At 42.2% G+C, this 27,031-nt stretch overlaps 1 protein-coding gene across 2 annotated transcripts in view; it reads right to left on the bottom strand.

Moving 5' to 3' along the window:
• The window catches only part of RNF5 (ring finger protein 5), a 117,154-nt gene that overhangs the window by 39,344 nt on the left and 50,779 nt on the right, over nucleotides 1-27,031 (bottom strand). For both annotated transcript variants that reach the window (XM_044083189.1, XM_044083188.1), the window contains exons 3-4: nucleotides 22,120-22,232; nucleotides 17,312-17,366 (exon numbers count right to left, since the gene is read on the bottom strand). In XM_044083189.1, the coding sequence (XP_043939124.1) occupies nucleotides 17,312-17,366; nucleotides 22,120-22,232 (168 nt within the window). The remainder of the gene's footprint in view (nucleotides 1-17,311; nucleotides 17,367-22,119; nucleotides 22,233-27,031) is intronic.

Genomic DNA, 27,031 nt, shown 5'->3' with positions numbered 1-27,031 from the left:
TCTCACACCAAAATTTAAACATCTGTTTGTACCATCATAGACTGCCGTCACAGTTGATTCACATTATACAGTAGATATAAAAAGTATACACACCCGTGTTAAAATGCCAGGTTTTTGTGATATAAAAATGAGATCACAATAAATCATTTCAAAAATTTTCCAACCTTTAATGCGATCTATAACCTGTACAATTCAATTGAAAAACAAACAAATCTGTTAGGGGAAAAAAAAAAACGTACAATAAGCTGGTTGCATAAGTGTGCACACCCTTAAACTAATACTTTGTTGAAGCACCTTTTGATTTAATTACAGCATTCAGTCTTCTTGGGTAGGAGTCTATCAGCATGGCACATCTTGACTTGGCAATATTTTCCACTCTTCCTTGCAAAGCGCTCCAAATCGGTCATATTGGGAGGCATCTCTTGTGCATAGCCCTCTTCAGGTCACCCCACAGATTTTCTTTTGGATTTAGATCTGGGCCCTGGCTGGGCCATTCCAAAACATTAATTTTCTTCTGGTGAAGCCCTTCTTATGTTGATTTGGATGTATGCTTGGGGTCATTGTCGTGTTGAAAGGTGAAATTCCTCCTGAAGGTTTTGGGCCAAAAGTGACTGGTATTTGGAACTGTTCACAATTCCATCCACCTTGACTAAAGTCCCCGTTCCAGCTGAAGAAAAGCAACCCTAAAGCATAATACTGCCATCACCATGCTTCACCATGGGGATGGTGTTCATCTGGTTATGCAGTGTTGCTTTTATGCCAAATGTACCTTTGGAATTGTGGCCAAAAAGTTCAACCTTGGTCTCATCAGACCATAACACATTTTCCCACATGCTTTTGGGAGACTAAGTATTGTTTTGCAAATTTTAGCCAGCTCTGGATGTTTTTCTGTGTAAGAAAAGGCTTCTGTCTTGCAACCCTACCCCACAGCCCAGACATATGCAGAATACAGGAGATTGTTGTCCCATGTAGTACACAACCAGTGGTTGCCGGAAATACCCACAGCTCCTTCAGTGTTGCTGTAGGTCTCTTGGCAGCCTCCCTGACCAGTTTCATCTTGTCTTTTCATCAATTTTGGAAGGATATCCAATTCTTTGCAATGTCACTGTTGTCCCATATTTGCTCCACTTTCTAATGACTGCCTTCACCGTGTTCCATAGTATATCCAATGATTTGGAACATTTTTTGTTCCCTTCTCCTGACTCACTGACTGATGCCTTTCAACAATGAGATCCCTTTGATGCCTCGTAAACTGTGAGACGTGGCTTTTGCTGTAGCAGGCAACTGAGTAAATGTCAGGAAAATCCTACTAGGACAGCTGAACTTTATTTGGGGTTAATCAGAGTCCCTTTAATTGATGGCAGATGTGTACCCAAGATGACGGAATGCTGTAATTAAATCAAAAGGTGCTTCAACAAAGTATTAGTTTAAGGGTGTGCATGCTTATGTAACCAGCTTATTGTACATTTTTTATTTTTTATATTTTTCCCCTGACAGATCCATTTTTCAATTGATTTGTACAGGTTATAGGTCACATTAAATTTGGCAAAAGTTTTGAAATGATTTATTGTGGTCTCATTTTTTTATATAAAAAAAACTGGTATTTTAACAGGGGTGTGTACACTTTTTATATCCACTGTAAATACTGCTATTGTTTAGTACTTGGATCAAGGACCAAGTAAGTAAGTGGGGGATATGGAATATTCAGATATGACTTGGTTCTAGTCTCCATACTGGATCACGAGGGATTCATTACAACTGATCAAAGGTAATGCAGGATCACTGGAAAATAAGGTAGACCACACACATCATATGCAAAACAATATGGTAAGGCATGATTCTCATACCGACCTCTGTAAACACTACAGATGAACAAAATGATTCTAAGGCCATGGTGCATTTCCTACATATACATTGTTGGATCACTCTCTGTTCTGTTTTATATATATATGTGCTGTTAACCTTATACATCACATGGACAATGCCAATAGACCAAGATGCCCAGACAATCTTAGTCTTGCACTTCTCAGATCTGATTTATAGTTTTTCAAACCGCTTTAAATTTATGTTACGTGTACAAATATTTAAGCTATTCAGTGAAATTTGGATTTAATAGGAGCCTTCTGTTTTGACCAAATATCAGTAATCTGTACTATTGTTTTTGCAAGTTGGGTTGAGCTGTGGTTGAAAGGGTCCCTGGATCAATTCACATACACATAGGCAGACAAAAAGGATGCATACAGTACATAAATATTAACCCTTTGTTGACTGGCTTAGTCCCACTAGGTCAGTACCATATTTTCAGGGGAAACCAGAGGTGATATTTATACTACTAGGAAAAATTTATCCAGGGCACAGGCCTACACTTTCATAGGTGCTCTGGGATCTCTTACATTCACCCAGGTTGCCACGAATTCACCCAGGTTGCCACGAATTCCTGTAGATAGGGACTCTGTTTTAACATCTCATTTGATGGATAGCACACTCAGGGATGCAGCACCCCCTTATGCTGCACTGCAGTGTCAGCAAGCTACCTGGTGGGGGAATAGAACCCACAACATTCTGCACCAAAAGCATCACTGACACTACTAATAATGAAAGAATACTCAAAAGAAAGGACAAACACAGCAAGCTGGATGGGGTCTGTGGATCAGTGGACAACATGGAACTGGAATTCATACAATGAACTTCAGGGTGAGAAGAGGAGGAAATTTAGCATACAGAAAGAAAGTGAGTTTAGAAAGTGGACCACGAAAACTGGAGTTATGTGCATGTTTGTAATGAAGAACAAGTTGTTATGATGTAGATGCCAGCAATGGATAGACTTTCTGAAACCAGTACTAGAGGCTGCCACTCTCCTACTGCAATAGTATCTGTCTGTAATTTTCTTCAGTGGCTGGCTAGCGGATAGCAAGCCACCGGGATAGTGTCTGCTTGGCAACTGTACACCATTCCTTCTATTCAGGAAAGGATAAAGTAAGCTGCTCCATCCTCCTAAAACTATTCATTCACTTCATGTAAAAATGGACAGTACAAGCCCAGAGTGTGAAGATCACTCTCCAGGTAAAGAAAACAGGGAGGTGAAGGAGAAAACACTTAGCATAACGTTCCATCTGTGTTGTTGATCTTCATTCATTCATTACTGATGGGTATCGGTTCTGTCCTTGGAACAGAGTCGGCAGTTGTAACAAGCTCGTTCCAGTCAAAAAACTCTCAAGCTAAGCTTACCCACAGTGCCCCTCTCTCTCTATCACCTCAGATCGAGTTTGCCCATAAGAAAAAAAGAAGAAAGCAGAGGCTTTATCTGAGCAAATTCCCTAGCATAAGGTAGGACCAAATCCGAACCTCCAAATGTCTTTGATGGGACAGAGTCCCTAGGTACTTTGTTTCCTGGGAGGCCCTAAGGAAGGATACTCCTGAGCACCACTGAACCAAAGGATGCTCTCCCCCTGGAGAACAAATCCAATTTGTAATGAGTGATAAAGGTATGAGGGGTAGCCCATGTTGCTACTGCAAAAATGTGATCCATGGAAGTTCTTGCACGGAAGGCAACAGATATCGCAACTGATTTGGTTGAATGCGCTTTGACCTTAGTTGGTAGAAGAAGTTTATTTTGTTGATAGGTAAAACAAATGCAATCTCTCAACCATTTAGATACAATCACTTTGGAAACAGAACTTTCCCCAATTTTGGTCCCGAGAAGGATACGAATAATTTGCTTTTCGTAGTGATTCAGTCTTGTCCAAGTAGAATCCCAATTGTCTACGCACATCAAGTAAATGCAGGGAATATTCTACTTTGTTAGAAAAATTTGGGAAGAAGACTGGCAGATCAATTGGTTGAATAATAGTCAAATCCGAAATAACTTTGAGTAAGAAGGTGGGATTAGTCCAGAGTGATGCTCTGTCTTTATGGAAAACCATGCAAGGATGTTTTAACAAGGCCTGTAATTCAGATATTTGCTTGCTGAGGTAATAGCTACCAAGAATAAAGTTTTCCAGGACAAAAATTTTATATTGCAAGTGGAAGCAGGTTCGAAAGGAGGACGAGTCAAGGACTGTAGAACTAGCGTCAAATTCCAAGGTTCGATTGGCTCTTTGAAGGGTGGTCTAATGTGCATGGCAACTTTCATAAAGGTTTTACAGAGATGGTGAGAAATCAAGGAAGAGTCCTGGAAGCCATTGTGGAAGTTTGAGACAGCCACCATGTGTACTCGAATAGTGGAAGCTACAGCTCCCAAATGCAGGAGATTTGATAAATACTCCCATACAGAGCTAACAGATGCCAAAAGGGGGTCGACTCCTTTATCTCAGCAAGTGGAAAACATTCATAATTTGGTCTCGTTTCCTGGTGGATGGTTTATGGGAAGCCAGAAAAATGTTACGTACAGGGGAGGATAGATTATTCTGCCTGGCAATTAGTGGAAGTGGAGGAACCAAGCTGTCAGCTTGAGACTCAGTATGTTTGTATGCATCAACCCTTGCGGGTGCAACAATAATTCTGGAGTTGGATCCAGAATCCACGGTTGGTGCACTAGGTGAGGCCAAAGGAAGGGAAATCAAACTTGTCAGGGCCAATAGGGTGCAATGAGGATTACTGTGCTTCTCAACTAAAGAGCTTTCTTTAGAAATTGCAGGATCAGGTGAAGAGGAGGGGAAAGCCCCATGGGCCAATCGAGTACCACAGCATCCCTTGGGGACTTCCCTTGAGGGGGAATTAGGGCAAAGTAGCTGCTGCATTTGTGGTTTGTGGGGGATGCAAAGCGATCGCAGCAAGGTTAGCGCCAGCGACTGAAGATCTTCGCTATGATGACAGAGTTGAGGAACCACTCATGAGGCAGGAGAATGCATCTGCTCATCTTGACTGCAATTAAGTTGGAATCTCCGGGAATATGCGTTGCTATCAGAAAGCGGTTGGAAGATATCGCCCACTGCCAAATTCTCATGGCTTCTCGACACAACAGGTAGGATTTGGTTCCCCCTTGTTTGTTGATATACCAGACTATGGACATGTTGTCCGACTGGATAGCAACTGTCCCTAATGGGAGGACAGATTGGAATGCTTGCAACGCTAGAAGCACTGCTCTCAGTTCTAGAACATTGATTAGGTTGGCCTCCATGGGGGACCAAGTGCCTTGGACCGCCTTTCCCTGGAAATGCTCCCCCACCCCATCACAGAAGTGTCTGTGGTCATCATGGCCTTGAGCGGAGAGGGGGAGAAAGGGCGACACCATAGGTCTTTTTCTGTCTTCATCCACCAAGTTAAGTCTTGTTTGCATTGATTTGTTCTGTGGATCTGAAAGGACACAGAATGAGTCAAAGGAGACCACTGCATTAAGCCAGTGTAGGAGTCTCGTGTGTAGTCTTGCTAGGGGAACTATGGTAATTGCTGCCATTGATCCTAGTAGTTGAAAGACAGCCCGAGCCGAGACCTTGTCCTGAGAGAGTATCACCCAGAGTTGAGACCTTAGTCTTTGTAACCTGTTACGTGGAAGGGAGACTAGGCAAGATGGTGTCGAAAGTTGCCCCTATGAATTCCATACTTTGAGTAGGAGTCGACTTGGATTTCTCTTCGTTTATTGAGATCCAAAAGTATTTTGCTAGCCTTAGGGTGTAATGTAAGGCTGTAACTAGTAGATGCTTGGTAGGGGTGGTAAGGAGCCAATCATCTAAATATGGAAACACCTGGAATCCTTGCAGTCTCAAGTGAGTTAACAACATCAGATCAAAAGTTATATACAGTGACGGACCTGTGTCCATAGCAGGCATTAGTTAGTTATTGGTAGGAAAAACTTTCCCAGTCTCCTCCTCTACCCATAATGCATAGCAGAGCTTCTTGCTTCTCCAGATCTTTTCTGTGCTATATGAAAGCAAAGCGCCTCCACATACACATTCATATACCCACAAAAAAATCTTTCCAGACCTCATCCACCAATGGCCGGGGGGGGGGGGGGGGCTATGATGAAGAATAAAGATGGCAATTGTGTTGGCCTACTGCTATAGCAAGTATATGTTTGTATGTTTGTACTGGAAATGATAAAGCTCATATTAAACCTTCAGGGAACAGTCCCCAGCAGAAACAACTGGGTGGTATCATGGCAGCATACCTTACTTATTGGATCATTTGTTTTATATGTCCAATGTCTCTGTTATGTCTATCATTAACTGGACATGTGGACTGGTCCAGGGATTCTTTCATCCATGGTGGACAACCCTGACCTTAAAATGACATCCAGTCTCAGTGCCCTGCAAAAGTATGCACAGTTGCACAAAATAATCAATGGAAACGCTTTTGTAAAACATCTGACAAATTGTTAGCACCCCAGCTTAATGTATCATCAGTCAACAGGCAGGTCTCTATTATACTACAAATAGCAAAACATACCACATTCTGCAAACCATATCAAAATCAAGACCTTAGGAAACAAGTTGATTATAATTTCTTACTGATTTAGTCCTGTCCAATTAAAAAAAATCTCAACTGCCTACACAAGAGATACTCTCCAGAAGGAATCTAAGCAAAACTTACAAACTACCTTAAAATTTTGTTTCAGTGGCTACCACAGGGTTAAAGAATGGTCAATACAGAAGGACATAATATTCCAATGAAAAAACAGAGACTGATGTCCAAAGTGTACAACATGGATATCCTCCCAGCTGAAGCGACTCCTAATAAAGGTGCGTTTTTCAAGACAATCTAGAGCATGCTCTAGTGACTGGCTCAAGAGGTGGGTACAGTTAGATTTTCAATGATCAATCAATCCCAGTGATGAATAGGCTCCTCAAAGTGAAAGCATAGTAAGAAAGTGCCTACCGAGAAAGGCTTTGCAAATCTTTAAAGATGCTAGAGGAATTAAAAAATACCGTTAAAAACTGGAAATAACTGCTAAGTGCACCTTAATGGTACAAGAACCTAAATATGGCAGATAATCAAAAATAGCCAACATACAGGCATAATAAAGGGATCTAGTCCATTAGAAGTGGTCCATACAGGAAACTTACTCCCATTATTCTTATGTCTTTCCTGCACAGAGTCTCTGGACAAATGAAATCATTTTCATAACTCCAGCAGAGTAGGTGTCATCCTGGAAATATTCCTCCATGTTAGATATATGAAGCAAAGGTCCTAGTGAGGTCTGCTGGATGTGTGAGTTAGAAGGATCTCTGATGGAAAGGTTGATCCAATAGATAAAGAAGCAACACATGGAATGAAACTATCATGGTCAAAACAAGGGCATGGGAATGATCCTGGTCTTATATACTTGGCTTTCCATGCACATTTCAAAATAAGTGGAAAGAGAGGAAATCTGTAAGGAAGTCCTGGAAACCAAGTATGGACCACAGCATCACTGGACCCCTCTTTCAGGAGGAGGAGGATGAGAAAAAAAATAGCTGCTGCACTTGGGGATAGTGGAACACAAGTCACAGCAAGGTATCCCCCCCCCAGTCAGAACAGTAGGCAGATTACTGATATAATGAAATATCAGTCATGTGGCATCAATAGATAATGGCTGAGGTTTTCTTGGAGTACTCATTTAGCTGGCAGAATGTCGCAGCTGTCAAAAAGTGTTGTGCCAACATGACTCAATCCATAACTCTCAAGGCTTCTCAAAGGGGATAGGAATACATTCTCCCTTTCTGGTCTGCTGGTCTACAGACAACAGCCATACTACTATAGTGAAAGATAACTGCACTATGTGGAAAGGAATCCAGAAAGGCCTGGAAAGGCAAACTGGCTTCTACTGGTGACCATGCAACTTGGTCTGTCTGACCTCAAAATGGCCCTCAACCACCTCAAGGCACAACATGTCACTGGCAGCCATCACTACAGATAGTTTAAATATCAAAAACACACACCAACTCCATCTTGTTGCTGTAGCATTCAGTATTCACCCTACTTTGAGGCACAGTGATCAAGTTTAGAAGGGGGTGCAAAAGGCAAAACTGTCCCTTGCATAAATGCTTTAATGGCATTACAGCAAATTTAAAAGTCATTGTATTTCTACTGGAGTTTAACTTTACTATCCACAGTTTCAGGAACTGAAATTACAAGGGCTCACATTTCAGATGAGAAACTTGGCAAGGACATGGGCCTTACAGGGCCTCTCTGTGAACAGGACCAGCCAAAATTAGAAAGTATGCAACTGCACACCAATAGAGGGGAAAAGGCCTTTGCACTAATGGCACCCTTCTCAATCTTTAAGTCGTCTTTCTCATGAGTTGGTTTAGCCTAGAGAAAAACACAGGAGCCAACTGTGGCATGGATTTGTGAAGGTATAGCTCTTGTTTTGGAGGTCCTCAAACAGGTCCTGGGGTATGATCAAAGAACCATCCTTTCTGACCCCCAAAAGGACATCCTGGATGGCCTGCATGAGCTCCTCCTTACTGTAGGACAGTCAGATATATACCATCCTGAACAAGTACATACCTGAGTTTGTCACCCTAGCTATAATATTATTCCAGTTAAAATTACAGCAGGTCATGAGGTATCCCAGCTGCTGCTAGAAAGTCAAAATCTGGAACCAGATAACTGGATGAAGACACTGTGGTTCTCTATGGAATGCAAATAGTTTTTTCCTCCTTCGGGGGAGGGGGGGGGCAGAACGTCATCCCTGTTCCAGATGACTGTACTGCCCTTTCAGCAGTACAGTCTGGTCTAAACTTGCCAACAAATCTACTGTAAAAAGGTTTGATCTCTTAACAGAGTTTCTTCCTGTAGCCATATGATAGCCTTAAGACCTGGCCGACTGTGACCACTCAGAACCAACTGGTCCTTGGTAACAATTTTTCATGCCAGGGCTAACTCAAACAACCAGCCTCCCATGCACTGTATTCAAGGCTACTGTAAGCAGATCAGCAGATTCATCCTCTTGATGATTTCACCTAGAAGGGCAGGGCAATATCACATAACATTTCATGGGATTCCTCAGGTAGACTTCTTGTTAGCAAAGAAAGGGCACTATGGTAGAATCACAGATTGCAAGTCATCCCCAGTGAAGGAGTTAGTCCACAGCATAAATCACTGGCAGCTGCAATCAGCTGTAAGCAGAGGTCAGAGGCGGCTTTAAGGCCAACAAAGACTAGGCTAAAGATCTGGAAGTGAACTTGCACAGAGTGTTGGAGGTTGTGTACAACAGAAGAATGCTAGCTGCAGCCAAATGGCACAGAGTGTCAGGGGTCATGTACAACAGAAGAATGCTAAAGAAGCTGAAGTAAGATGTACAAACTGATGGTACAACCAGTACCGCAGTATGACACAGAAACCTGGGCAGCGAATGAAGAGTAGCTCAGGAAACTAGAGCTGATGGAGATGAGATGTGGGACAGACTAAGTAATGATGACATGAGAGCAGAAGCCAAACCCCAGTAGCAAACAAAATTCAGAGAGAACAGAGTATGGTTGGTTGGGCACATGTGCAGAAAAGCAGAAGATGATTTAGTGAAGATTTGCGGGAGAGATAGGATGAAGGCAAGAGGAAACAAGGACATCCGAAAAAGAGATGGAAGAACTGTGCGAGAGAATACTTGCAACAGTCAGGCATGACTGTTGAGGAAGGTAGGAGAGTGGTGCTGAAAGTACAGTTTTGTACCTACCATAAATGTACATGTTCGAGTGCTAACACAGCTGCAGTCATAACAGATGGGTTATCCTGCCGTCAGGTGGGTCCTCGGTCGGCCGAATTCCAAAGTCTAGGTCCGGCGTCGGTTGTCGTCGCTTCTTCCCTGACGTCAGTGCGGCAGGTCAGTGCGGCAGGGGTATAAAAGAACCAGCCAATGCCATTTTCTTCAGTTTTTCTTGCCCCAGATGTCAGGTGCCCCCAGAAGGAAGGCAAAACATAAACTCATGTAATAATGCAATGAAATATCAAAAAGACAGTAGTTTGCAAGCAAATACACCATAAAGAATACCCCACTCCGGTTGTATGAGGAGGTGTTTGTCATAAGGCCTGTCCCAAGAGGGGATGGAGGGAGGGAAACCTGGACTGCAGCTGTATTAGCACTCGAACATCTACATTTATGGTAGGTACAAAACTGTACTATGTTCATCGTGCATACAGCTGCAGTCATAACAGATGGGTAGAATCCCAAAGCTAAAAAGGGGTGGTAGGCACTAAGTGGAACTAGGAGGAGCAAGGATGCCCTGCAATACTGCTGTGGCAAAGCCCGCTCTAGATTTAGAGTAAAGTGGAAGGTAATAGTGCTTGGAGAAGGTGTGCACAGAACTCCAAGTGGCTGCTTCCAAAATATCCTTGGTAGGAACCCCCCTGAGGAAAGCTGCAGAGGTAGCTGTGGCCCTTGTGGAGTGAGATCTGATGCTTGTAGGTACAGTTTTTCCATGAAATGAGTAACAAAAGCGTATGCAGTGGGCTATCCATTTTGAGATTGTCTGTTTGGAAATAGCCTTTCCTTGAGCACCTGTAGCATAGGACACAAAGAGTTGCTCTGATTTTCTGAATGGCTTTGTCCTGTCCAAATAATAACGAAGTTGTCTGTGAATGTCCTAGGAATGTAGTAGCCTTTCCCCTTTGTTTTGTGGGTTAGGATAAAAGGTAGGTAAGTGTATAGTCTGATTCAAGGCTACACTGGATACACTGGATACTACCTTTGGCATAAAGGAAGGGTTGGTTCATAAGGAAACTCTGTCCTGATGGAAAATGATGAAAGGTTGCACCGCCATGAGGGCTTGTAGCTCCGAAACCCTGCGTGCTGAGGTGATAGCCAGAAGGAAGGCTGTTTTCCATGACAAATATTGTAGTTCTGTTGGAGGCAGCTGGCTCAAATGGAGGCAGGGTCAGTTTTTCTAAAATGAAGTTGAGGTCCCAAGCAGGTACTGGTGGTTTCCTTGGGGGTTTTATATTCTTAGCCCCTCTGAGGAACTGTCTTAAGAGAGGATGAGAGAATAAAGGAGGATCAGTGTTGTATTGTGCAGAAATGGCTGAAGCATGGATCTTGATGGAGGAGAAGGAAAGTCCACTGTTTAGCATCTCAGCTAGGTACTGTAATATTTGAGGTAAATTTAGAACCCAAGGATTCTGGCCCTTTTTCTGATTCCAGGCACAAAACCGTTTCCATTTGGCGGAGTAGGCTTTTCTAGTTGAAGGTCTTCTGGCCTCCAAGATGACATCCTGCACCTCCTTGGAGAGGAGGGTCTGTTGGGAAATCAAGGAATCCTCCATGCGGCTAGATTGAGGGTTTTTAGCTGACTGTGAAGAGTTTTGAAGCTGTGTTGGGTCAACAGAAGAGGCACTAGAGGCAGGATCCGGGGGGGGGGGGTGCGTCTGGCTCTTCAGGAGTGGATACCAGTGTTGTCTTGGCCAGTCTGGAGCAATGAGAATCATCTTTGGCCTCTCTGCTCTGGCTTTTAAAAGAACTTTGGGCAGCAGAGGAAGAGGTGGAAAGGCATAGACTGTCAATGTTGTCCAACTGAAAGAAAGTGCGTCCACTTTCCAGGCCTGTGGATGATAGGTCCTTGAACAAAATTTTTTCAGTTGGTAATTTTTGTGGGTAGCAAAGAGATCTATGTCTGGCCGTCCCCATGCCTGAATTATCTTTGCGAAAACTTGAGGATGCAACTTCCATTCGTGTGGATCTGTCATATTTCTGCTGAGGTTGTCTGCCAGCGTGTTTTCCTTCCCTGGCAGGAATTGTGCTTGAAGTTGGATTTGCAATTCCAGAGCCATGTTCCAAAGGGACATGGCTAGTCTGCACAGGGGGTATGAATGAGTTCCTCCCTGTTTGTTTATGTACCACATCACTGTGGTGTTGTCTGTCCTTATCAATAGCTGGCCTGGATGCAGTAGGTCTTTGAAGGCCATAACTGCATTTTGTACTGCTAGTATTTCCTTTTGATTGATGTGTAGGTGCTTCTCTTTGGGACCATTTGCCCTGAATGCACTGCATGTGCGCCCCCCAGGCGTAATCCGAGGCGTCTGTTGTGATGATTTGGTTTGCTTGAGGCATGCAGAAAGGGAGACCTATGTTACTTTGGCATGCTTGAGCCCACCACAGAAATTCCTTTTGAAGACATGGAATGAGTGGTATAATTGTTTCCAAACTGTGGCTGTGTTGAGACCACAAGTTTTTTAGGTACCATTGAAGTTTCCTCATATGCAGCTTTGCATATGGGATCAGTAGGATGCAAGATGCCATGAATCCCAGAGCCTGCAGGACTTTCCTTGCAGTCAGCCTGGTGAAGGTTGCCATTTTTCTGAAGTATTGAGATAGTTGCCCTTGCTTCTCTAGCGTGAGGTAGGCCATCTGGGTGTTTGTATTCAAGCTGGCACCCAGGAAAATTATTGCTTGAGAGGGTATTAGTTTTGATTTCTTTTTGTTGACCGTGTATCCCAGAAAGTTCAACAATTTTATTACAAAGGCCAGGTGTTTCAGAAGTATGTGCTTGCTGTCCGCTTGGATCAGGCAGTCATCCAGATATGGGTATATTTGTATCCCTTGAAGTCTGCAGAAGGCAATTACTGATGCCAGGCATTTCGTAAACACTCTGGGCACAGTAGATAAGCCAAAGGGCAATGCAGAGAATTGATAATGGGTTGAACCTGCAAGAAATCTGAGGTATCTTCTGCAATCTTGTCTGATAGGGACATGCAGGTATGCCTCCTTGAGGTCCAATGTTACCAGCCAAGACTCCTTGCCCAGCATGGGAAGAAGCTGCTGTAATGTGAGCATCTTGAATTTTGGTACGAGTAAATATGTGTTTAGGATGGATAGGTCCAAAATAGGTCTCCAATCTTTGTCCTTCCTTGGTATTAGGACTAGTCTGGAATAAAAACCTTGACCCTGTTCTTTTGCAGGTACCTCTTGAATAGCTTTCATGTCCATGAGAGCTGAAATTTGTTTTTGTGCCTCTGCCCTTTGATTTTGTGGCAGGTTTGGCATGCCTCTCATTTTTGGAAGGGTGTGAAAGTGGAATCTGTAGCCTCTGTCTATAATGTCCAGGATCCATTTGTCTTTTGTGACAATATGCCAATTTTTTTGAAAATAATGCCAGTTTTCCGCCTAAAGGTGCTGCCATTAAAGCTTTGCTTGGCATGCAAAGGGGAAAGTCATTGTGTCTGCTTTCTGAATGGCTGTGATCTATCTTCTCCACCTCTTGGTGTAGGTGCTTGCCATTGTCTGGCTCTAAATGATCCTTGAGATTGCCCTCTACCCCTCGGGCACCTGTATCTACCTCTTTGAGGTCTGTCCGTAGCTGGAAAGGACCAATTTTTTGAAGGCCAGTTTCTGCTGAAACGTGGAGGCTGTACCTGTAGGAAATCTTTCACTGTTTGCATTGATTTTGCCTTTTCCTCCATTTTCTTTAGTACCTCCTCAGCTTTAACATCAAACAATACATCTTTTTGAAGAGGTGCATCTAGTAATTTAGCTTTGACATGATCTGGTAAGGTTTGCTCTTTGAGCCAAGCATGTCTACGTATGACAGATCCTGTAACAGCAGCTCTACATGAGGCCTCTAAAGCATCAAAACCACATTGCAAGGTATGTTTACCCACTTGCTCTGCTCTATGCAACAAATCCTGTAACTCCTTTAAACCTGGTTGTTCAGGTTGTGTCATTTTGCTTTTCAACTGAGATAACAAAAACTGTTGATACTTTAACATATGGAACTGACAGTTTAATGCCCTCATGGTTAAAGTGGCCGAGGTGTATACCCTTTTCCCCACCTTTCTAAAGCTCTGGAATCCCTCTCTGAAGGTAATGGGTTTTTGGCAGTAGAGGCCTTAATTCCCTTGGGACCCTGTGAAATAGTTTTTGGGTCAGCAGCATGGCTTTTGTATAGGAATTGGTATGAATCAGGAACCCGGTAATACCTGTCAGGCTTAACTGGAGCTGGGGGTAAAGAATCTGGGTTGAGGCTGGCTTCTGTGTACACATCATCTAATATATCCAAAACAGGAGGGACAGCCAGAGGCCTGTGCTGAGGAAGCAAGAGAAAATCCCTGAGCCTTTTCTTGGAATCTGAGTAATCTTGGTCTTCCCAGTGAAAGTGTTCCCTCAAGGTATGTAAGGTTTCCCCAAAAGAATAGTCCTCAGGGGGGGAGACCGAGGGAAATGACTCCTCAGCATCAGAATCTTCAAAAGGGGAATATGAATATTCCTGGTCCTCAGAATGTTCTGAGGTAATAGAGGATTGGTCTGAGGAAGGGTAGTCTTCCTCCAGTCTGGGCCTTTTGTCCGAGGGTGGTTGAGAACCCCTGATAAGAGTAATAAAATCCTCTGCCATTTTGAGCATCTGTTTTTTAGGCATGGGGCCTTGAGAGGGGCTCTGTGGAACTTGTCTTTTAGTTTTCATGGCTGCTTTAGATTTTGTGAAAGCCTTAATGGAAAAAGAGGAAGGCGCCTGAAGACACCTTGAGAGGTGGCAGGTCTGTCTAAATTCTGAGTTTCCCCGCCAAGAGTGGCGTCGGTATCTGTAGTCGGAGTGGGGGCCGAGGAGCCTGCGACCTCGGGCACAGAAGACACCGCTAAAGAAGAGTCATCGGTACTCAGGGGCTGCGTAGGCGCCTCGCTGAGAACCGGAGCACCTGTAGCCGGCTTTAGCGTAGTGTCGGTAGAAGTTGCGGACCTCGTATGCCGGTCCTTATCTTTGCGTCTTTTACTCAAAACTGGAGTCGGAGTATCCGACGACATAATGTAATTAAATTTTTTACCAAAATAGTGTTGGGCGAACTCCGCCCGACGCTTAATAGTGCGTTTGTTGAATCTAGCACAAAAACGACAGGCCGAGACATCGTGGTCTGGGCCTAAGCAAGGAATGCAGAAGGAATGGAAATCCTTATGCGGTATTTGCTTCCCACAAGAAATGCAATTATTAACTTTGTCTGACATCGGTCTGAGACAAGAAAAGTTTCCCCAACGGGGTACTTAGCTTTCAAGAAGACTTCGGCTGAAAAATTTTCGTAAATCTCAGGAGCTGGCCGACCGGCACTTGCGAACTGCTTCTGGTTCGGGCACTGCACGGCAAGAAAGACTGGAGAAAATGGCGTCGGCTGGTTCTTTTATACCCCTGCCACATTGACGTCAGGGAAGAAGCGACGACAACTGACGCCAGACCTAGACTTTGGAATTCAGCCGACCGAGGACCCGCCTGACGGCAGGATAACCCATCTGTTATGACTGCAGCTGTATGCACGATGAACATCTGACAAACGGCAACAACTAACACTACACCCAGACTTCACATAGTAAATGGGAAAAACAAGGTATATGATGAAGAACAGATGGCTCTATACACAGAAAACTAGTGAAAAGGATTACAGATGGAAAATGAACATAGGGTCAATGCTAGCTTTAGAAGTGATACTAACACAGGCTTCACACCTACACAGCTTGGGTTTGATAGCAGGATGAGATGATGCCAGGCAAGGCTGATGCCAAGGGTTCCGTACTGTCAGCAGCAGTTTCCAGTGTAAGGAAGACCACATAAGAGAGACGCAGGTCTGCAAACAGTGAGCATACTCACACTAGTTCATTAAAGGATTATGTTCCAGGCAACATTGAGGGAGGAGGCAGTGTGTGCAGCTGCCAATAAATCAAAATCAACCGTATAAGTGACAAAGGGGACCTTCCGTGTTTAATGGCTTAAGAGAGGGTAAAATTAGGGGACCGGATTCCCATAATGTAAAGAGTTGCTGAAAGGCACTCAAACCATTTTCTTGGGCAAGAGGGATTAGATCATCATGGTGAACTTGCTGATCCTTGTGAACACTATAGAGTCCACAATACCTAAACTTTTCAATAGCTCAAGAAGCAGAGGGTGGGGAGACAGGGACAGGTTCATGTACACTGAGGAGTTTGAAGCAAAAAGACTGGTGACCCGATGCTGGAGAACCACGAAGTTCATAGGCATGTAGGTAAGTACTAGGCTACCTGCCTATGTGGGCCATTTTAAGCCTAGGCAATTTTGTGTTTGAATTAACCTATCCTATTTACTGTCAGACTGACCTTACTCATCCCATAGTCAATAATTTAATATTACTCCTGGTCAGAATAACTGGGATCATACTGTAAATAATTTGAGGGGACCCCCATGCATGTGATAAAATATTTAGGAGCTGCCTCTCTCTCCATTACTAGTACAAGGGCAGTCCTGGTGTCCAAAATTTCAGAGGAGGATACATTCACCTGAGTTCTGGTGCAGTCTCCTTTCCCTGTCAAAAGGACTCATACCACGGTAAACATCTGAGAAGGCAAGTAATTTTACAAAGGTCATATTGCAAAATACTTTTTTGGACTTCTTAAAATAGTGTCAAGGTGGGCAAGACAAAGAGTTGTGTGCTTGGAACCAATGCAAATTATGTACAAAGTACACTAATCAGCCGTTATAATCTATCTGCTGTAAACAGACTCATGGACTCTACTGTACTGCAAGGGCTAACTTGTGGCCAACAACTAGAAAAACACAAGTAACAAATATGTTACCACTACCAAAAATGGCAGAAGTTTGGGTGGAGCTCTGTTCTCACTGTCCAGCACACAAGCAGTGGGTAGGAAAGAATCATACAAAGTTTAGGCTGCTGTTGACAGGTCCAAGGCAGCAGCCTTGGAATCCTTTGGGAAGAACCTGGAACAGGCCCTAAAAAGGTGACTCCAACAGCAAGTGTGTCCCTAATTGAGACTTACTTAAACTGCCCTGCTTCTCCCAAGGGAAGGAGGAGGAGGATTTAGAGGAACTTGACCCCTAGAGGAGAGGAGTACAGTGATCCCAACATACACAAACTGTACTTGAAGATCTAGGCAGAGGAGAAACATGGGAAATCCAGGAGCAGCTTCTCCAACTCAGCACAACCCAAACAGAACACCCAGCATTCTGAACTGCTGCACAAGCAAAAGGGCTCATCACTTTTTCCCTATGTGTGAGCACTACAAACACCTCAACTACAATCTAAGACAATGGAATGAGGATGGGGAGAAATCAGTTTCTCATCTAGTATACAGAACAGCTTCAGATGAATGGGGGGTTGCGCAATGGTTAAGGTCTTAACATCACAAAATACAAGGTACAGGATTTGTTTCTGACTGCTAGTTATTGGCTAGGCTTGTAATGATCTGAAGACAGATTGCAAAGTACTGAACTAGAGCAGAGTGATTAAAATGGAGTTGAAAAGGGTACAAATACAAGACATGTATAAATCTCAATTTCGGATAACTGCAGGTAGAATCCTGTAGCTGTCAGAAACAGCAATGGAGTATTTCCTATTATGAAAAAAAATTAATAATGAAAAAAAAATATTTGAGAGAAATAGCAATGGAGTATCAAACAAAATGTTATACAATATAAATATAAAAGTGTCTTACCCCTCTGCTCTCTGGTTCTGTTCTCTGTCCCTGAGGTCTAGGAGGAGTTTTTAACCTAAGAGCAAAAGAAAAAGGGGAAAAACAGAAAGTTATCCAAGATAATAATCTTAAAAAGGCTAATGCAGTTAAACACTGCAATCCTCTAATGCCTGGTTCATATGCTACACATAATTTTGAAGAACACTTGCAGAACAAGATTACTGGTTCTGTTAGCTTACTTTAAAACACAAACAACCCCTTCATTAAAGAAATAGAATTAAACTTCAGTCTTCATAAACAATTAAGAAACAGGTCTTTTGTTAAAACTGCATTCTCCTGAAATATTTAAATGCAATTTTGGGTTTGCAGCAGTTGACACAGGAAACAAGTTTTCCAGATCAAAACTCACTCTGCCTAAGAAAGCTCTATGGCACAGTGAGATGAAGCTCTCGCTGCAACTTGAATGACCTAGAAGCAGGAGAAGCTGTTTGGGTAGTGTAGAAAACCAGCAGAAATAGCTCAAGTACACCTAGAAATTCTGGTTAAATCAGAGTCCTAACAAACAACTGCAAAGCTGCTTCCTTCACCTTTTTAGATTTAGCACAATTGTATCACAAGGTTCAGATTCATGCTGGGACCTACATAATAAACACATACTACGACTGTAGGGGTGGGTTACTTATCTGTTGCACTTACACTTGTTAGAAGTACAAGTTTTGATAGCTGACTAGGGCCAAACCCCAAATAACCACAATAAAGAAAACTAAAAGGCAGAAACATCCTAACAAAAGAAAAAGGTGTACAAACTGCAGCATCACGTCAAAATGCTAGCAGAAAGGCTACAGGAAAATAAAGAATAAGCTTGTTAACGCGTACTCACTAAACCTGAGACAAAGAATCCAAATGTACACATTTATCAGTGGAGGACAATGGAGGACAGATAAAAGAAATGCAAAGTATTGTGGGATGGGGGTGGTGAAAGATAGACTTGGAAAGTTTTATTATAAAATTAATACTTCTGAAAGCCAAAACACGGACTGTGGCAATTTATTTAATGAAATACCAGTGTCCACTCCTTAGACACACAGAACTTCCCCCAAAATAACCCCCTTACTCATAGGATACATTCCCTCCAAGTCAAACACCACCTGTCTACAGGCATAGGATCTGATTTTTGAGGCAGTATTTCAAGTTTTCACAAACCCTATAAAGAGTACCCATTTTAACTAAAAAATATCTCATGTCTGACCAAAGTAAAGGAAATGGTACCTATGAGATTCGACTTGTTATTCACACACACAATAAGACTGATTGACACCATCAGAACTGTGTTCAAGTGACCTTAATTGCTAACAGCCTTCATAAAAGCTGATGACCACCACTGCTGGCAGTCATTTTCTGATAGGGGCACCTCTTATGCTAGACTATAATCAAGAAAAATATTCTGCCTAGAGTAAGATGGAATTTATTCCACAAAGAAACGCACACACATCCCGACCTGACAAGCCACAGTGACAATCGTTTAAATGACTAAGAGTGCAGTGGTCAGTTCTTTTTACATAGAGCCTGCCTCACCTACTTGTGTGATGACCTTTCAACAAAGATCAACTTCATTACCTTTCACAGATCAAATAAAAGAATTCTGGCAACACTTAAGTCATTTTAGCTTGTTTTACAATCATTCACACAAGCAGTGACCTTTACATTTAAACAGTTGTTGATCTGGCTTATAAATCAAGCAAAAGCAGTGGCTGCCTGCCTTCATGGATAGAAGGTTCCCACTCGATCAGAATAAACTCTTCTGACTTGAGAAGTAATCAAATTCCAGGCTGTTTGAAATCCTCAACTTCTGTAGAATGCCTTTGTCCCACTCTCACACACTCGTTTTCCCAATGTGAATCATCAATAACGGAAGTGCAACAGCCTTCCCACATGCTCTTAAGGCAATTTCCAACACTGTGCATTTCATATAATACACCACAGGAACAACTATTCTATTCACAGTGTAAATATACTGCTTCCTCACTGAAAGCACCATACCAGTTATCCAACTCCCACCATCTTACATGGCTGATCTTACCTCTCAACTGTGTTGCCAAGGGCTACATGCTGGTAATTTTACTCAAAACAGTAACATAAGACCATGCATATTCTGTGGGTTTATGGTAACTGATTGGAATGCAGGAACACAGAATTACACCTGATCAATGCCTGCATATGAAATAGCACAGGTACCAAAAACTCAATCTACCACAACCTAAAAAAAATTCATAAAAGGAAATATTTTCCTTTCACAATCTTACAAGAAACTTCCCACCATTACATTCAGACCAAATTTGTCTAAATAGTGATAGCAATATTGCTAAGGTAAGGCGCAGGGTTAGGGGCAAGGCAAGGTTACAGTTAGCAAGTACTGGTACGATGCATTGAGGGGAGGGAGTTTACAGCAAATAAAACTGTAAAAAGTATTTTATTAGCTCAGAATCTACCTTAACTGTGAAAGAGTAAGTCTTCTACACATGTTTAAACTTTTAAACAGATTGCTCTTAGGCTAACTGTGTATTGACTGTGCTTCAGCTGACTTGGGTTTAGTTTGCAGCCTGGGTTCCAGCTCACCCATTACAGGGGATAAAAGCAGCAACGTGTTAGTGCATCATTGTCCCTGTAAAAGATAAAGACTGTAAGGGCTAGGTTAGGCCTGCCAAGCACTGCAACAAGCAATACTCATGTCAACTGTGTGGTAGCATGTGTCATGTTCCAAGCATAGAATGCCCTGCTATGGTAGTGTCTAATAAGGCTGCCAGAAGGAGCCAAGTAGGGTAAGCTATCCACAGGAAGGAGGGTATGCTATCCAGAAAACACCATTCAACTCTGTACTATATAATCAGCAGCTGTGTCGAAATGGGACAGGGCACAGGTTCCTTGGGTGACTGAGGAAGACATCAAAAACATTTCTTAAAACAAGAATCTGATTAACTTTTTTGACAATTACAACTTATTCTGTATGAAAATTCCCTGGATGGTTTAACCTAGTTTTGTGCAATCACTATGAAACTTGCAGTACACTACAAGAGGGGGCCAGAAGTGTCCAGTCAATTACCAACTGCACTGCGCAAGTACATCTCTTTAGATCCAGTTTCACTTTACTCAACATAGACATGCAAAAATCTATCAAAGGATACGGGAAGCAACAGGTTCAGAGGTCTGATCTGAACATTCTTGGGGCTTTAGTAGTAGTTAAAAACAAAACTGATGTGGCGTCCATCACCATTTCAATGTGATACTTTAGCAAAACTTCAAAATCAAACAGCTTCTTAAAATTCAACCCTGTATGCATTTACCTCTGCCCACTGCACCACCTTGCTAAACAATTTCCAGGGTTGCACCAGGTCAAGGATAAAGAGCAATTTTACCTTACAGCTTCATGCTTTAAGAGTAATTCAACAGATCCAAAGAAGGAACTACAGACCCCAGAACACTAACAGTACTTTTGTTTCAATGCAGCAGCAGATGTCTTAAATGCAACAAAACATGCAACACTCCTGACATGAAAGCGCAGGTTAATTACATATCTAGTAAGCAATAAATCTCTCCCACCCTTAGTATTAAATTTACAGCCCTAAGACCTTGTATTCTGCAAATTAAGGTGGAATGTCCAACCTAATATGGTCCCTCAGTGACTCATCTCTTGGCTTACAGTCTTTTCGGCTTTTCTCTTATGAGACAGTAGTTCACACCATATGTAATTTTTTTTTCTTTACTTTTACTGTATAGTACATCCTTTGTTGGAACACACAAAGAAATTCTTTTTGTACCATTTCTAGTAGATTAGTAGATCAACATCGGTTAGTGGAAGCACAAAAGGGGAAGTGTACTAGAGGTCAGAGAACAGGTTTTAAATAAACGTTAATGTAATGCATTCCACGTAACAATACTACTCTGAATAGGGTTATCCGTTTCACAGTCAGACTTTATATCTGATACATACCTCTTAAAATTAAACAACGATAAGATTACATTTAGTGGTTGTTGCTTATTAAGGTAACAATTCTCTTTACACATTTTAACAAAGGTGAATCTTTCAAAGGGATTTTGCTATTCAACACTGTTCTCTCATATTGTACCATAGCATTGCTTTTACCAAGTTAAAAAACAGACCTTACCCAGTTACTTATGTAATAATACTGGACAAAGAGAAGCTCAGATCCTCTATGTTCTTTGAGGTCATAACTGTAGCACTGACCTTACATTTATCTGCATACCTGATGATATTGAGGAAATGTTGAAAATAAAAAAAAAAAAATAAACAATGTGGTCCAAAGCAGAACATTATGGTACCTCAGAAAGTGATCATCCGGCAATGTAATCTTTCACCCAAGACTAATATCTTGCTCTACTGATCCAATGCACCAAATATGGGTTCATTTTAAGTTAAAGTAAAATGGTTAATATTATTCCTTCAAGTAGTAGCGTACCAAAGGCCTTAGACAGGGCAAGGTAATCACAACTAGTCGGGCATAGATCTCAAGCTGCAGTTGGAGTCTAATTAAAATCCATTATGAAAGAAAGTCTAACATGAATGAAAAGGGACTCAACACAACCAACTACCAGATCCAAGTAGGTATGAAGGCAATACAAATCAATACTGCAAACAAAACATGACTAAAACGAGGCTGGAAACAGGAATGAGAGCTTTAATACCCCGGAAGACTCAGACTCAGTAAACTGTTAGAACCTATGTGCAAGGCAGCAAACACCTCTTGTACTAACTGCCACTTTGGCTATTTAAGAGCAAACCCCTACCAATAAAAATGCAGAAGGTCACATACCTGGGGTCCTGCTGACTGGTGCTCCCCCTTCCATAAACTGGAATCACCTTTTCCCTGCTAATACCTGCTTTACACACAGGGCACTCTTGACGGTCTGGTTGAACTTCTAACCACTGCAAGAGGGAGGAAATATTTAATGAACAGTACTTAAAGTACTTAAAACAACTGCACTGCAGCTGCACTTACTCTCATTCTTAAAGTCAATTCACTTCACATTTTACCAATCAGTTAATTTACACAACAGATAAAGAATGGCACAACAAAATACAATCATAACAGCAGATTCAATGTCAATGAAGAAAAAATAGCAGGACAAGACATCTGCACAAATACAGTTTACAGACTTTCTACACATAAAAGGGTGGCCTAACATCTGGCTGGTATAGCAAATCCTTTAGGTTAATGATAAGTCATACATCACATGTATGCTCCCCGTGCTAATATTAGGGCATAAAGGTGACATCCAGATACATCATCCTCAGAACTGATAGCCCAAGGAGGAATGCCAACCCTAGGATACCAGAGGGTAACATATACATCCAGAGGGCAAAAAAAAAGACCAGGGGAAGGAGGGAGGAGTGAACACTGCAAAAGTGAAGAGAGGGACATCTACTGTTATGGCAAGATTTTTCACAACTGTACTATGTCCTTCCATTTCACTGTTATGGTATTCTCAACATGAGGGAGAGTGCAAAAGCTCTGGAAGATAGGGAGGAGGAAGGGACCAACACTGCCTTCTAGGAATCCATGAAGAATGGCCTTAGCAAAACAAGTTCTAGCTCTGGATAGGACAACCAACTTGTAGTGCTTGGTAAAGGTATGCACAGACCACAAGGTAGCTGCCTCAAGGACAGAATTAGTATCCAAACCCTTGAAAAAGGCACCAGAAGGAGCTAGCCCTAGTAGAGTGAGCCTTTACCATAGAAAGGAGGAGCTGATCACAATAAGAATAACAAAAAGAAATGGCTTTAGAAATTCAAGAGGAAATAGTCTGCTTGGAAACTGCCAAACCTAATGATCAAGGATGAAAAAAAAAAAAAAAAAAAAAAAAAATTCATTTTCGAAAAGCCTTAGTTTTGTCCAAATAAAATATGAGTTGTCTATGCACATCTAAAAAGTGTGCAACACCTTCTCACTAGCAGATTGTGGGGATGGGAAAAAAATGGGCAAATTAAAAGACTGATTAAGAAACAACTCATTCACCACCTTAGGCATAAAGAAGGATTGGTACAAAGAGAGACACTGTCCTTATGAAAAACTAAGAGGAGGAACAGCCGTAAAGGCTTGAAGCTCAGACACTCGTCAGCAGAAGTAAGGGCTAACAAAGACGAGCAGAAATAGCTGAGAGGTGGCCTTTAATAGAAGAATATGCCAAACCCAGCATTGGTTCTCTCTTATTTGTGTGAACTGCTCAAAGGAACATCCACAGTAAGTGGGTCCAGGTTACAAGAAAGACCAAAAAGAAAAACCTCTTCTTCCATTTGGACAAGTTGGATTTCCTAGTAGTGGGTTTCCTGGCCTCCTGCAAAACCTGAAGCACATCCTCAGAAAAAAGGTGCCTATAGGGAATCAAAATGCTAACACCCACAGTGTCAGCTGAAGAGTGGACATGTGGTGATGGATGAGAGATCCCTTGTTTTGTATAAGGAGATCCATCCTGTGAGGTAACTTGTGATGGCTGCCCTTGGCTAAATGCAAAAAAGGAAACCAATGCTGTCTAGGCCAAAACGGAGTCACCAGCAAGATTTTGGGAGCATCCTGTTTTAGCTTGCTGAAGATATTTGGAATGAGAGGAAGGGGAGATAAGGCATAAAGAAACATCCCCTTCCATGCGAAAGATAGGGCACCATCTTCCAGGCCAGAGGACATGGCGCCCTGGCACAAAATTAAGGAAGTTGCCTGTTCAGAGGGGAGGCAAAGAGATTTACTTGAGGAATACCCCACTAGGGATAATGTCCAGAAATACATCCCTATGAAGTAACCACTTGTGAGATTGTGTTACGGACCTGCTCAGAGTGTCTGCCACAAAATTCCGACTGGAAGGAATATACACCACCTGAAGTATCACTCTACTGGATCGCTAGCTCCCAAACCTGAAGTGCCAATCTGCAAAGAACACAGGACCTTGCCACCCCCCGTTTGCTGACATACCACATCACTATGTTGTCTGTAAAGATCTTATTGCAACTGGTCCTGATACCAACGGTGGCGAGAACCTACTAGTCTGCAAAAACAGCCCTTTCTGACCTCTTGTTTCAGACCTTTGTTTTACGTTCAGGTTTTGCGGTAATAACACAATACTGGTCTGCCTTGACTTTAGCTGTTGTAAGAGCTGTTGGAAATTAGAGAGTTCTGTTTTTGAAGCAATGACTGAGATGCTCAAGTTGTTTCACAATCGTTTTGCAGCAGAATACAGTGTTTTACATTCCAAATCTTCAGCAGTTTAAGTTTTATTGAAGGAGAAGGGCTTTCATCTTAAGACTCTATTGGTTCTATTTAGAACATGGCACTGCACTGCTACACATTTTATACATTCACGAGCTTGGTAAGAAAATGGAGGAATCAGAGCAAGCCAGTAAAAAGGTTTGGGTTAGAAAGTGTCCCATACCCTTTTGTGAAAGCACCCACTCACTTTATATCAAATACCAGTCAATCATGTTGCGTTGCGTGGCTGTAGTAAAGTGTGCTTGCAAATCAGTGTGTACAATGAAACATTCTAGTTACCTAGTGTGCTAATCTCACTGCCTATAAATCTGATGATTCCCACCTCTCCTGTACACTCTGTCATTACTGTGGAGATGCAATTGTGTTTCATGTTTAAAATTACCAGATTCACAAGTCTTTTGTTACGCAAATTCTTTTCACATATCACACATGCACCCACTCAATCCTGATCCACACTGAAAAACAGACAAACTTATTTGTGTCTGCTTTTACAGGGTGTTGTTAGGCTTCTCAATACTACTAGCAACCAATGCTGTTTGTCTTTTACCTTACTCCCTCCAATGTACCACAGGAAGTTTGCAATGCAACTTCCAATGGGTGTAGCCTAAGCCTTATGTGTGTGTCTTTCGGCTTTTTCCCGGGTAGGGGTCGCCACAGCGGAACTCCGGTCCGCTAATGATTGGCAGTAGAGTTTTACATGCTGGCTTGCCGGGCCTAACGCACAACCTTCAACGAAGGAAGGCCCATTCACGCATGTCGTCACACAGTAGACGCTTTAACTGAGAATCGAACGGGCAACGTCTAAACTGTGAGGCGACAACGCTACCGCAGCACCACCACCGCAGTTCGTAGCCTAAGCCTTATGATGGAATCAAATTACTCATTTAGAAATGTTAATCTCTCAGGAACCATAGAGGTTACTAAAGAACTGTAAAGGGCAAACACTTTTTATATGATAACACTTTTTAGGTTCTAGATCTTCAACTGTGTTTTAAAGGGCACAGTACCCATTAACTTTTTAATGTTTTGCAAACAACTTAAAATATATCTCAGCAGCATTTTTTCACCCAGGGAAGAGCCTTCATATGAAGCTAAGCAGTTCCGTCTGTGAAGCTAGCAATTCTGTCTGTGTTACTTGATTGCCGAGATACTCAGAAAATGAAATGAAATTTATATTCTCGGCTTGGCTTGGGAGTGCCTTGTGTGTGGAGTCTGCATGTCCTCCCCGCGGTTGGGTAGCATATGAAAGACATGCATGCGTAAATGGGCGTGCCTTCGTTGAAGGTTGGGCGTTGAGCTGGCACCTCGGCGTTTCGTAAAAATCTACTGCCAATGATTAGCAGACCGGAGTTCCGCTGTGACAACCCCTTACCGGGAAAAAGCCGAAAGACAAACAACAAATTAATAAACATATAAATAATGTATCTTTACCTCCATAAACATATAAATAATGCATCTTTACCTCCACTAGACAAAGGTCAAATAATCAATACAGTTGTGCTTGCTGTACAATGAACTATAGCTTATATGTAGCATGGTTTTGCAACTATTAATGCAAATATGGACAAACAGTTGATGCTAGAGGCATCGGTAGAAGTAACTGCAGAAACACCTGAGGGCATCACCCGGCTGCAACAAGTATTAGTCTTGTCTTTCTTGAAGAATAGTAGTAAAGTCCTTGTTAGCATATTGTTTTTACAGCATTAAGTTCTGGTAACTTTACAAACTGCAAATTTAGATATTTATTCTATATGGAGGGAGTGTCCATCAGAAAGGACTACTTTAATGTTTGATCAGGGAATAGAAGATGCAGTGACTTTGCATCCATCAACAGGGGATGGAAATCCATGCGTCTTAATGTTTTTTTGGTTTAAAGTCGTGGGATATAGTCCCTTTTGCAAACATTAGTGTCACAGCATTAGGTTAATGCAGCTACAAGCTGGATCAGACTGAATGAATTAGCCTGTAAATCTGAGTGCCAATTACCAAAGTAAATTCTGATTTTTAGATCTTTGGAGTGCTGGGCCTTGATCCCCAGAATTATCAGATCTACCTGAATGTGCTTTTCTCTATAGAGCTTCAACAGGTCCCAAAACGTTGAAGTAAGCAGACTAAGTTCAGAGTTAATACCAAATGAGTGATGCGGTTTGGATCTTAATCTGGAATGGGGAATCACTGTTAGCACACCGATGCTTGTCCAGCACTTGTCCTACTTGAAGTTAGAGACCTTTTAAATAGTATCTGTATTAATAAAAAATGAAGACAACTAACTTGGGCAAGGTCGATAAACTTACAAAATTAGAGAGAAACTCATTATATCACCCAATGGGTAGCCAGCTGGTTCACGGATAACATGCAAGAAGTTAAGATAGAGGAATCCACCTCCACAAAGAAGCCAGTCACTAGTCGAGCCCCACAGAGATTGGTGCTGAGGTCTCTCCTGTTTGACATTTACTTTTGTGATGTC

The sequence above is a fragment of the Protopterus annectens genome, chromosome 9.part0 (genome assembly GCF_019279795.1).
Source record: "Protopterus annectens isolate FY-2018-M chromosome 9.part0, PAN1.0, whole genome shotgun sequence".
Taxonomy (NCBI): domain Eukaryota; kingdom Metazoa; phylum Chordata; order Ceratodontiformes; family Protopteridae; genus Protopterus; species Protopterus annectens.
Note: the sequence above shows the minus strand (reverse complement) of the source record. Positions and strands in the feature narration are given on the sequence as shown.